General features: G+C 44.0%; 1 protein-coding gene across 1 annotated transcript; it reads left to right on the forward strand.

Annotated features, from left to right (window-relative positions):
• Positions 1-8,647: 8,647 nt before the first annotated feature.
• Positions 8,648-9,055, forward strand: LOC121853927. Its single transcript, XM_042348328.1, has one exon. The coding sequence runs from the start codon at positions 8,648-8,650 to the stop codon at positions 9,053-9,055; it is 408 nt and encodes a 135-aa protein (XP_042204262.1).
• The last annotated feature ends 4,781 nt before the right edge of the window (positions 9,056-13,836 follow it).

Raw genomic sequence — 13,836 nt, forward strand, 5'->3', positions numbered from 1 at the left:
GCTGCCGTGCAACTACACTACTTCTAAAACGCTTCCCAACAAGCGTATGGAGTTGTATCGTATCTTTGGACCACGTATGAAGATGGAACCTACCATATCTCCTTCGTGTGTAGCAAGGCCAAGCTAGCCCCTCTGAAACAGCAGACCATACCTCGACTCCAGCTCTGCGTGGCAGTACTGGCTGCCAAGGCACACAAACAACTACCACGAGAACTTGAATTACAAATAGACAGATTAGTGTTCTGGACAGACAGTATGGCAGTCCTTCAGTACACACGAAACACCGAAAGACGCTTCCATTCCTTCGTGGCCAATCGAGTGGCAACGATACACGAGGACTCCAATTCAGAACAATGGCGCCACGTGAAATCGGCACTGAACACAGCCGATGACGCTAGTCGTGGACTACATGGAACAGAGCTCAACGAGGAGGGCAGGTGGATTCGGAGACCTGCTTTCCTCTTGTTGGAAGAAGACAGTTGGCCAAAGATTCCAATCAGGATTCCAGACCTCACAGACGGAGACCAAGAGGTGAAAAAGGAAACCACGGTGCTGATGACGAGCGCTGACCAGGTGGAGGGTATCCTCGATAAGCTATGGGCCAGGTACTACTTGTGGCATCAACTTCTGAATAACGTAGTGTGGATTAGAAGTTTTATAGAATGGCGGCTGGGAAAACGAAAGAACAAACATCACCGAAAACATCGACTCAAGGTCAGCGAATTGGAAGATGCGAAGTTAGTCGTCTTAAGATTTATGTAAGGGAAAGGATTCCCTCGAGAACTCGGAATGTTACAACAGGGACAACCCGTGAGAGGTAGTGAAGTGAGTCGACTGGACCCTCATCTTGACACACACAGTTTGATCAGATAGGCGTCCGACTGAAAGATGCCGCTCTCCACCCAGACCAGAAGAATCCCATACTGTTGCCGAGGGACAACAGGATGAAGGGACTCAGTGTTAATACGCCCAGCGACGAGACTCTGCCTGATGGAAGTGGTAGGAGAATGAATCTAATGGTAGGCCGTAATTACGTGCGAAGCCCAACAGGGGGAGTGTTACCGCCACAGTAAAATAATCTGGAAGAGAGAGAGAAAGAGAGGGATAGAGAGAGAGAAAGTGAGAGAGGAGAGAGCGACAGTGTTGACAACGAACTTTGCTGAGGTGTTAAATGTGCACGCCGGCCACATGTTAAGTGAAAAAACTGTTTACAATTCAGAATAGCTTACTGAGCAAGATGGAGCTGATAGCAGCTGTGTGACTGTTTGAGGGACAGTCTATCGCCTTTTACTGTAAAGGCAACATCTAGATTCTCGTTAGCCAATATCACAGCAGGACATTAGATTTGTTCTCGTTGGTCTAACCATAGACCCCAAAACATGAGTGTGATTGCGAACTGTTGAATCCTCTGAGAACTCTAAATAACTTTAATAAGTGTAATTATGTACTGTATATTGATCGTATTATTCAAACTGTGTCCTGATGTACCAGCAGTTGTTATATATGAATTGTATTCAACAGGTTTTGACCGAATTATACTCATCGCGTCAACGACAAGTGTAGTATTGTCCTGCACAAACCAAAATCGCTCTTATGAGCAATTACATCGGTGAAGCAAAACCAACAAATAAAATAACAATATAATTAACATAAACCCTTTACAATGCATAAAAGAAACAAAAATAACAAAATAACTAAATAGGAATTGTATTCAACATATCCGGTGCAAGGACACTTATAACATAAGTAAAGACAGTTCACACAATAGAGATAACAATGTACTCATCACTATGCAGGAGTAGAAAGGGCGGATCTAGGACCTCAAAGTGACCGACTTCTGGGTTGGGACTTTTAAGTGTATGGCGGTGGGGGGAGGGGGGGGGATTTTTTTGTGTTCATTATTTCTCTTATTATCTTATCATCTATTTTTTTTGGGGGGGGGGGATTTGCTTCCAATGCAGCTTTCAATGTTAGTGTGTGATATAAAAAAATCATTAATTTTATTTGATGAATGGGATGTCTCATTAAATGTAATAATTTTGCATTTATATATATCTTTCTTTATTTTTTATGCCTGTAGGAAAAGTAAACTACCCATAACTGTATCACACATTAATACTGTAATGTTGTTTAATATTAAGAAAACCCAATACAAAATATTTACATTTTTTGCCTGCATAATAAAAGTTGCCTCTTGTTGCCATTGATGGTTAGTTACAAATACAGTACGTTGTTGATATCAAAGTTAATGTAATTTATCAAATAATCATATTTCTTTTGGTCATTATTTTCCAATACGGGAGAATAAAAACATAACAATCACATACTAACATACTACCGTACTACTTCATGTTACTTTTACAAAAGAAATAAATGCGTTTGCATATGTTTACATTATTTCAGTTGATGGTTTATTATAAACACAGTAGGTTAAGAATCTATATATATAAAACAAAAAAGTATGTCTGTGTGTTTGTTTGTTTGTGTGTCCGCACGAGAATCTCGGAAGATACTTTACTGATCTGTAGATGGATGGTGTTATATGTAGTGATGATGATGGATGGTGTTATATGTAGTGATGATGATGGATGGTGTTATATGTAGTGATGATGGATGATGTTATATGTAGTGATGATGAGTTTTGTTATATGTAGTGATGATGGATGATGTTATATGTAGTGATGATGGGTGGTGTTATATGTAGTGATGATGGGTGGTGTTATATGTAGTGATGATGGATGGTGTTATATGTAGTGATGATTAGACAATAAAATAATAACAGTTTAATACTAAAAAAAACTACTTTGGCTTACCGATGTAGTGAAAAACATGGTGGAACTTACATAAACCGTTAAGGAACTAATGATCTTTGGCCCTACACGGTGCTACATGTATTCCATTCAGTGGCAGAAACGAGGTCTACCACATGCCCATGTCTTGATCTGGCTGAAGCAGAAACTTCGACCGAACATGACTGACAACTGCATACGAGCAGAGTTTCCTGATCCAGAAGAAGATCCAATTCTCTATGAGATTATCAAGAAGCAAATGATTCATGGGCCATGTGGACTATTCAACAGACACTCTCCATGCATGAAAGATAGACGTTGCACCAAAAACTTCCCAAAAGACCTGATAAAGGATACTCAGAGTGGAGAAGATGGCTACCCTCAGTACAGGAGAGGAGCGCCAGGCGATGGAGGTTTTATAGCAGTGTTGCGACCTGGAATAGACAGTGAAATAACAGTAGACAACAAATGGGTGGTCCCCTACAATCCTCTTTTGAGTAAAGCATTCAATGTGCACATCAATGTGGAGTTCTGCAATTCAGTAAAGTCCACCAAGTATGTCTGCAAATACGTCAACAAAGGCTCTGACTGAGCGATCTTTGCATTGGAAAAGGATGGAAATCATGATGAGGTGACACAGTTTCAGCAAGGCCGTTATATATGCAGCAATGAAGCCCTATGGAGAATTTTTAATTTTCCCATACACGAACGATGTCCAACAGTAGTTCATCTGGCTGTTCACCTGGAAAATGGACAAAGAGTTTACTTCACAGAAGAGTCCCTCCAAAATCAAATGGTAAATCCTGCTGATACGACCCTCACTGCATTCTTCAAGCTTTCACAGGAAGAAGAGTTTGCTCAAATACTCCTGTATGTTGACGTACCCAAGTTCTACATATGGCAGGCTTCAATGAAAAAGTTCCAGAGAAGAGCTCAAGGATTCGATGTTAAAGGATATCCAGGGATAAAGTCAGGCAATGCTTTGGGACGTGTCTACACGGTCACCCCAACAACTTTGAATGCTATTGTTTGAGACTACTTTTGCACCACATCCGTGGCCCAACTTCATATGCAGCACTCAAGACAGTGAGTGGACAAGTCTGCAGAACTTATGAGGAAGCGTGCAATCTCCTTGGCCTACTGGAAGATGATGGTCACTGGAATGACACATTAGAAGAGCCAGCAGCTACTCAATCGCCAATGAGAATGAAGAACCTGTTTGCCATCATGATTGCTACATGTGGACTTTCCAACCCAAGCCAGCTCTGGAAAAACCACCAAGAAAGTCTTTCAGAGGATCTGCTGCATCAAGCAAGAAGAGAACATCCTGGTCAAGAGATTGAGTTCATGGATGACATGTTCAACAGGGCTCTGATCATGCTGGAAGACAACGTGATGGAGCTATGCGGATAAAACCTGACTGATTTTGGATTGCTTTCCACAAACCGAGAAGAACCAGTAGTTGCAAACAGGGAGTTGCTCAGAGAGACACACTACTCAGTTGAAGTCCTGGTGAATTTTCTTGAAGAAAATGAGCCTCACCTGGTGCCTGATCAAGCAAATGCTTATGAACAGATCTTGCAAGCGATACAAGCGGAGGAGGGAGGTATGATCTTTCTCGATGCACCTGGCGGGACAGGAAAAACATTCCTGATCAACCTTCCGTTGGCCAAAGTACGTCATCAGGGGAAAATTGCTCTTGCTGTGGCATCCTCAGGCATTGCTGCAACACTACTAGAGGGAGGACATACTGCACACTCAACTTTTAAACTGCCTCTCAACCTCACTCACAATGAGAATCCAGTGTGCAACATCAAAAAAGGATCGGCAAAGGCAAAACTCTTAGAAAAATGCAGCCTCATAGTCTGGGATGAATGCACTATGTCTCACAAGTTAGCGTTTGAAGCATTGGACAGGACCTTGCAAGACCTGCTATTTGAGTTCAAGCGACTTCAGTTCCCGGTTAAAGTGAGCTTTGCCATGACCATCTACAAAAGCCAGGGACAATCCCTAAAGATGGTTGGCCTTAACCTGGTGTTTCCTTGCTTCTCTCATGGACAGTTCTATGTTGGATTCTCCAGAGTGGGAACTGGCAAAAATCTGTACATACTTGCTGCAAATAGCAAAACAAAAAATGTGGTCTACCTTAATGCACTATAGTGAGACAATGTGGAGCCTCCCGGAGGTTGGCGTCCTAGCGTGGCCTAGCGAAAGAGCAGCCCGAAGGGCGGCGATTTTGCTAGTATAGAATAAAGTCAATCATCACTTGTAATTTTTTTTACTAAGTTGGTAATAAAGAAACACCTTTCTAATGACATGCAACAATGTCTACTAAGTATGAAAAAGACTCACATCATTACTGTATTTACATACAACATTGTCCAATAAGAATGAGAATAAAGACATCACCATTTGCACTGTTTTCATACGTTTTTCATTTTGCCTATAAGATAAAAATAAACTGCACACGATTGCCACGAATTTTACCTACTTTAACTGTTACATATATCTTCCCAGTGCCATTTTCCTGGGACGCAACTGAGCAAATATCTTCACAACTGCATCCACATCCACCTCTCTGTTATAGTGGGCATGAAACGGTGCCAGTCCTGTGGGTCTGTTCTCCACCATGGTGCTACGGGTTTAAGTATTCAATCTTAGCGCAGATACGCACCTCTCACGTTCTGATGTGGTGACGAGAAGGGCGTATAAAACTGGTATGCCTTGTAGATGTTGCTATACATAATGGGATCAAACTCCGATAAAGTTTCAGCACCTGTTGCTGGGAGAGGTTCACCTCTCAGGTCAATTTGATTGCATTTCTTGTCCCACAGTCGAAGCTCAGCTTCCAGCGTTTGGTTGTTGAGAAGTACTTCTTCATATTTTACAGAACAGCCTGAATGAAGTTTTCCAATCAGGAAGTTTTTTCACCATCTCAGTCATGGCTGCCCATCCCTGAACCACATCCTGTTGGTCTTCATGAAGGCTGCTTTCAAGCTCCTGGCTCAAATGGTTCAAAAATGGTATTGTCATGTTGATTTTATAGGAGGCCTCTGGAGTGGTAGCTGGTGCATTAGCACGGTCAACTGCCTTACTGCAAATCTGATTGTGGGTGTCCTTCACATTTTTTCCGCATTTCCTTTATTGCCCCAGCTACAACCTGCACATCCCGATAGACTGTCATGATATCAATTGCCTTGGCCTGGAGCTTAGCTGTTAACCCTCTAAGCAGACTCAAAGCCTCTCCCAGAAGAGTGGCACCAAAGATGAACTGGAAAGTGGCTATTGTACGGTATAAACCATTAGCCTTCACTTTAGAGTCAGAGTTCCAAATGCCACTATGATTGTTGGCAATGGTCTCCAGAGTGTTCAGAACGGGCTCTGCTTGGTCCAGAAAGCCCTCAATAGCATCGATGCGGCCTATCCACCTCGTAACACAGATGTTTAGCAACTTTTCTCACTTGGATCCTGGGCAGAACTCTCCCACTTTATCGCCAAGGAGGTTCTGGCGCTTTGGTGAGAAGCTGAAAAATCTTGCAAGATCCCCCATGGTGTCCATTGTGTTTCTAATATTTTGTTGACTGCAGGTACTTACTACACATAAGTTCAGTTTATGAGCTGCACAGTGGAAGTATTTGGCATTGAGATAATCTGCCTTGATCCTTGCAGCAGCACCTTTGCATGGTCCCACTATTTCCCTGCCCCATCAGATCCTTGGCCAACACACTTGTTGAAGTAAAGTCCAAGGTCACATACAGCTTACAGCTTGTTTTATTATGTCTGCAATGGCCTCTCTTGTAATTGACTGGCATTCATAATACCCTATAAACTCCTCCCTGATCTGTCTTTCACTGTCAACAAATTTTACGACCAGAGGCAGTTGCTCAGTAATACTTTCATCAACAGCCTCATCTGCTAGCACAGCAAATATACCACCGCCCTCTCTTATCTCGTCCACGATTTCTTTCTGAGTAACTTGGCCACATATGTTTATAAGTTCATTCTGTATGGGCTTCGAGCGATAGATAGTGTTATCGCCGCCCTCGTAAGCCGCGACCTCTGACTAACATACCATGTGATCGGGGGTGGCAGGTGGCCGCGCCTCGCCAGATTCGTGGACGCACAGCAAGCATTTCGTTGCTATGATCATAGATAAGGGCTGACAGTATCTGGCTGACAGTATCGTCCTGCCCCTTCAAGTGAACACACACTAGCTATAACCAGGAGTTACTTGGAGCTATATTAGGAGTTAAGTGGAGTTATAAGCCCGCTTTTGTTAGTGAAAGAATGTTGATTATTTGTATTATGGTGAAATGTTGTGAACTACATACTGTACGTGTATAGTAAAAGGCAATTTGGATAATAACCTTACAGAATAGTGTATTTTAACTGACGTATAATGTATACAGGTACATGTAATAATGTAATCAGTGTCACAAAACAACGAAGTACTTCAAGGACCAGACTTCAACAACAAACTCTTTGGAGTTCTCAAATGATTTCGTCGGGAGCCGATTGCGCTGATGGCTGATATTGAAGCCATATTTCATAAGGTCAAGGTGCACCCTGATCACAGGGATGCCCTAAGATTCCTCTGGTGGGCAAATGGAGACATGTCGGGAACCATTAATGCCTACAGAATGACAGTGCATACTGTATCTTTGGAGGGGCGTAGAGTCTATATTGTGCTACTTATTCACTGCAGAGAACTTTCCAGAATTATGGTTCAGAATTGCCCATAGCGACCGCCCGAGCTAGAGAGAGCATTTACTTGGGCGACTTGCTTGTGTCTGTTACTGATACTGAAGAAGCAATCTCCATGGCACACCAGCTGCAAGAACTCTTGCTAAGAAGGGGATTCAAGCTTACAAAATGGACAAGTAATCACAAAGGAGTACTCAGCAATATCCCCATGGAAATACGACACACCGGTATCAAGGAAGTGGACTTCACCTATGGCAATGTGCCCACAGAGAGAGCCCTGGGAGTGATGTGGAATTTGGAAAAGGACCAGTTTGCTGCAAAGGTAAAAGTAAAAATCCGGCCTATGACAAAAATGGGGCTTCTAAGCATTGTAAGCTCTGTCTATGACCCACTGGGATTCATCTGGCCTTTCATCATCAAGGCAAAGATCATCTTCCAGAACGAGTGCAGGAGACAGGAAAATTGGGACGTACCTCTTCTTGACCACACCCTAGTCTTGTGGCAGTGTTGGTTGTCGGACCTGAAACTGCTGCAGGACTTCCAGATTCCACGCTATTATACACAAGTTGGTCTAAGCCGCATTGCTTCTGCTCAGTTGCATCACTTCTGCTACACTTCACAATCAGCTTATGCAGTTGTCATTCCTGAAGACTGTAGACCAGGAAGAAAGAATTGACTGTTCCTTTGTGTGTGACAGAGCCCGACTAGCACCTTTAAAGCAACAAACCATACCACGGCAAGAACTTTGTGCCGCCGTACTGTCAGCAGATGATGCAATACGAGGAATAACCGCTTCTCAGATGCTGGAGGATTGTCGTTGGACCCAGGGTCCAAGGTTTATAAGGCTACCTCCCAAGCATTGGCCAAGGTCAGCGCAGGTTGACATGGAGCTCGAGGGTGATCCTGAAGTGAAAGGGGACTTGACTTCACTAACCTCCATAGTAGACAGGGCCGAAGAACCCTTGCAGTGCCTGTGGGAAAAGTAATCTTCTTGGCTCCAGCTTCAAAGAGGAGTAGCTTGGATCCGGAGGGTTATCAACGTCCTCAAAGATAAAACACCAACAGCAAACATCACTGTGTTAAGTGTGTCAGAGTTACGCCAAGCCAAAACAGCATTTTTTAGAGTGATACAGAGAGAGCGATACCAACAAGAAATGACGTTCATTGCAAAGAATAGGTTGACACGCCGAAGTGAACTTTATCGTTTAGAACCATACATGTCTGAACATGGCCTGATGATGGTTGGAGGAAGACTGCACCGTGAATGGGCGGCAACACATGATGGGCCAATACTGCTCCCACGTGATCACCCGGTGACTACCGGTACACTAATTGTACGAGAAACACATGCAGTACATGCAGAACATTCTGGAAGGGAGCACACGTTTTCATTATTGCGTCAAAATTTCGGGATACCTAAGTGTCGTGGTCTGCTGGATAAGATTTCCAAGGCATGCACTGTCTGCCGTCGCAACAATTGGGTGTCCATGCATCAAAGGGAAGCCTTGCTGCCAGCAGATCGGACCTGCCCAGGAAAGCCTGCGTTTGCCTTCACAGGATAGGATTGTTTTGGTCCGTTCCAGACAAAACAAGGGCGCAAGACAGACAAGCGCTACGGGTGTCTGTTCACATGCTTGACAACCCGTGCAGTCCATCTGGAAGTGCTCAAATCTCTTGACGCCGTCGCTCTCATCAATACGATCACCCGTTTCATGGCACGCAAAGGTACTCCTGAACGCATCCGCTCAGATATTGGCACAAACATGGTTGGAGCCTGCAAAGAACTCAGGGCAGCCACTCGCAAATGGGTAGCAGACAAACACATACTGCAACATCTTCTGAAATAGGAAATTGATAGAGTGGGAGTTCAGTCCCCTTGCGGCATCACATATGAGAGGTATATGGGGAAGACAAATCCGAGCAGTGCATACGGTGCTTAGGGCAATCGAGAGGTCTCAAGTGTTTGACGATGAGTGACTACAGACATCATTTTGTGAGGCAGAAGTGATCGTTAACAGCTGCCCAATAGCTGCAGTGTCAACTGATGCCAAGGATTCGGAGGCCTTGACTCCACTACATATGCCTAGACATGACTCTGCTCCAGTCCCTCCTCTCAGCGGATGACTACCAGGTAGCATCATGCGCAGTTTCTGGCAGGCCGGTTTTGGCAGAGCAGGACCTAGGAATACCTACCGATTCTCCGCAAGCGGCAGAAAAATTTTCAGCCTGTTCGTAGCTTCAAATTCAACGATCTGGTTCTCATTACCGGAGAAACCCCTCCTCGCGACAAGTAGCCCCTTGGTCAGGTTCTCGAAGCGATTGCTAGTGCAGATGGTCTCGTCCGTCAGGTTCGTGTGGGCACTGCTGTCCGTGAGTTTCTCCGACCTGTTACCAAGATCTCTGTCCTCAAAGGTGCCGTTTAAGGTTCTGAGTTTTTGGCATTTGCCCAACAGAATGGGTTTTGACGAAGGGGATTTTGTCCAAGGGGGTTTTGTCTAAGGGTTTTTTGTCCTGTGGGGGTTTTGTCCTGTGGGGGTTTTGTCCAGATCCCGTGTCCAACGGGGAAGTGTTATCTCCGCCCTCTTACGCCGTGACCTCTGACTCACATACCATGTGATCCATGGTGGCCTGAGGCCGCGCCTCGCCAGATGTTCGTGGATGCACAGCAAGCATTTCGTTGTTATGATCATAGATAACGGCTCGGGAAGCTTCTGGCTGACAGTATTGTCCTGCCCCTTCAAGTGTTCACACGCTAGCTATAACCAGGAGTTTACTTAAGAAGAACATAAGAAAATAAGGAGTCTGCAATAGGCTGGTTGGCCTGCGCATGGCAGCTCCTGTCAAGAGTTTCAATCACTCTCCATCGTCCATGAATCGATCTAGCCTCCTTTTAAAACCTTCCAGTGTCCCAGCATTTACTATAAAGTTGCTAAGCTTGTTCCACTCATCTACCACCCTACTTGTGAACCAGTTTCTTCCTATCTCCCTCCTAAACCTACAGTTATCCAACTTAAATCCGTTGCTACGAGTCCTATCCTGCTCGGATTTATAAGAACTTTATCTATATCTACTTTATTGATTCCTTTCACCCACTTAAATACTTCTATCATATCTCCCCGTACTCTTCGTCTTTCTAGGGAATGCAAGTTTAGTATCTTTATTCTATCTTGATAGGGAAGGCTTCTAAGTCCCGGAATCATTTTCGTCATTCTTCGCTGCACCGACTACAGTGAATTCATATTCATTCTGTAATAAGAACACCAGAACCGAACAGCATAATGCAAGTGCGGCCTGACTAGCTCAAGATATAATTGCAATATGACCTCCGCACTCTTATTACTTACACTTCTAGATATAAAACCGAATACTCTGTTTGCCTTATTTCGAACATTAACACACTGTTTTCTAGGCCGAAAGTCGAGGCTTACGAGTACCCCCAAGTCTCTTTCATAAGTCAACTACTCTAGGTTGATGTTGTTAAGGCTGTATACATTGACAGTAATTATTCTTCCAATATTAAGTACGCTGACTTACCGGTGTTGAATTTCATTTGTCATTTTCCTGACCACTCCTGCAGTTTATTTACATCCTCCTGTAGTGCATATGTATCCTGTCCGGAATTAATATGCCGCCCAATTATGGTGTCATCCGCAAACTTACTTATGTCACTGCTGATCCCAGTATCTAGATCGTTTATTAGATTATGTGCGAGTGGGCCCAGTACTGACCCCTGGGGTACTCCACTAGTTACACAGCCGCTATCAGATTTAAAACCATCTACGCTGACCCTCTGTGTTCTATCGATGAGCCATGATTTTATCCAATTTAAAACTTACCTGCTCGACTAAAACAACGTGAAAATATTCGAGGAAAAAACCAAGAACAATTACATTGGCAAAATTTACAGAACATCTTTACCATTAGTGAGCAGGAGAACGAGAGCTTCGACAAGGAGTCTGAGGATGACATTTTAGGTCAGTTGAAAGACCATCAACACCTGCTGCAGCCGCTCGCACGGACTGACTTCACTAGACTGGTGGACGACAGCTACCTAACGAAGCGCATAGCTCCTGCTGATGTGTCATCCGTCATAAAAGGTTTACAGAGGAGTGACCTGGGCAAAGCCATATTAACAAGAAGATCCTGGCCCAACTCCCCGACAACATGATGGAGAGGCTTGCTCATATATGCAATGCCTGCCTCGCCTCTGGATGCTTCCCTAAGATATTCAAAATCGCTGTTATCCGCCTCATACCAAAAGCAGGCCAACGAGCAGATCGCCAACGCCATTACTGACCGCCTGCAGTGCAACGTTGTGCTGAGGGGCGTCAGCAAGGCGTTTGACAGAGTTTCGCACGCGGGGCTGCAGTTTAAGATCATACAACTGGGGCTACCCGAAAACCTGATGCACCTGCTGTGCAAATTCATTACGGACCGCAGAGCCAAAATCAAGTTGCAAGAACATTGTGGAGAAGAATTCTCACTCTCGAGCGGCGTGCCTCAGGGCTCTTGTCTCTAACCAACTCTTTACACGCTCTACACGGCTGACCTGCTACCCCCAATCGTCGGCAGCGAGTACGTCATGTATGCCGACGACGTAACAGAGATCGTCACCTGCCCAGAAAGGCTCACGGCAAGGATGGCGCAACTCACTGCTCGGTCAATAGAGGATATCTCGGAGTATGAAAATAAATGGAAAATAAAAAAAATAAAAACCAAATTCTAGGTCATACCCATAGCCAAATTCAAGTCGGCGTCATTGATGATCGACTACGAAGAGATTGAGTACTCTCAACAAGGCAGGTTGCTCGGCCTCATTATATCTCGGACGGGCATCATTTTCCACGTGAAGGACAGACTAAGGAAAGCCAAAGTCGCTGCAGCCAAATTAAAACGTTTTAAGCTGATGCCTGAGAAGATACAAGTCTACCTGTACAAGGCGCTGGTGAGGCCACTGTTGGAGTACCCAGATATACCACTCGTCACATTCGGGAAGACCAAATTACACCAACTACAGAGCTTCCAAAACAAGTGTTTGAGGTCAGCCATGGGCCAAGCGCCACCCTACCAGGAGACAGTGAAAACCATCCACCTGAGAAATAAAACAGAGGCCCTCAACGTTAGGTTCCATCGCCTAGGGAAGAAGGTTTGGGACAAGCTCTTGGACGACCCTCATAGCCCAGACCACCTACGCTGGGAAGACATAAACGGAAAGCGACCCCACCACGCCTGGTGGCCAAGGAGTCTGCCCGCATTACAACAAACCAACCTGAGACCCATCTATGTATGCCACAGTGATCCACTTTAGATTAAAACTTAGATGATATAAGTTCACATTTAACAAGTCACAATGTAGTGAGTCCATAAAGTAATACAGTACAAGATTTTAATAAAATTGTAATTGTAAAATCATACTAGTCCTTGTCTACCAAAGTAACCATAGTGCAACCTCATCCTAAATCCTAGAATTCGCTTAGTTAGCCAACAAACTCTGTCGTGACTTCTTTATCCTTCATGTCTAGCTGTGCTTTGAGCCCCACCATGCCTTCCATCCTTTCCCCACCTTAATCTATAAAAAAAAAAAAAAACATACCTCACCTAGGTACACTCAGAAACCATATTCTCTAACCCACCTGGGTCGGTGCTGGAGGTTATTACAGTGTCCTTTCTGGACGGGGGCCCATTCTAACTATCACGAGGCAACACACGCACGAACACACACAGTCATAGTACGTCTGTATAGATGACATTATGTATAAATATTGTATATGTCATTTTATGCTCTGCATTATCTTCATTATATATGAACGTGAAGAAAAATTACCATAGGTTTTAGTTACGAAAGTATGAATGGAAATAAACACTTCCAAACCACCCAGTGAGTCCACACAACATTTACAGAGCTTGTGTGTGTATGCCAGACCACGATGCTTCCACCACACCCCATCATTCGCGTAACTATATGAAAAATCGTGTTTAATTTAACAACATATTTCAAAAACCTTAAATTACATGTGGATCAGTCACTCCTCATTTGACGCACTTACAGTGTAATACTTTGACCATCCCACCTGGGCACATGGAGGCCCACAGTAACTCTCACGGGGCAACATACCCACGAACACACAAGTTATGATATGAACCCTTCCAGGCTGCACTATCATTATCATGTTATATTCATCGTGCTCTGTATCTTGATAACTAGTCATAGTATCAATACATGACAGTGTTATTAGTATAATATTGTAACTTTTTACCAACAGTTATTGTTGTAAATCATGGACAGGAAAGATACATAAATTGTAATATCAAGTGTATGGTTCGCTCAAAGCCACCCCAAGTC

The sequence above is a fragment of the Homarus americanus genome, unplaced genomic scaffold, assembly GCF_018991925.1.
Source record: "Homarus americanus isolate GMGI-L3 unplaced genomic scaffold, GMGI_Hamer_2.0 scaffold18703, whole genome shotgun sequence".
NCBI classification, from domain to species: domain Eukaryota; kingdom Metazoa; phylum Arthropoda; class Malacostraca; order Decapoda; family Nephropidae; genus Homarus; species Homarus americanus.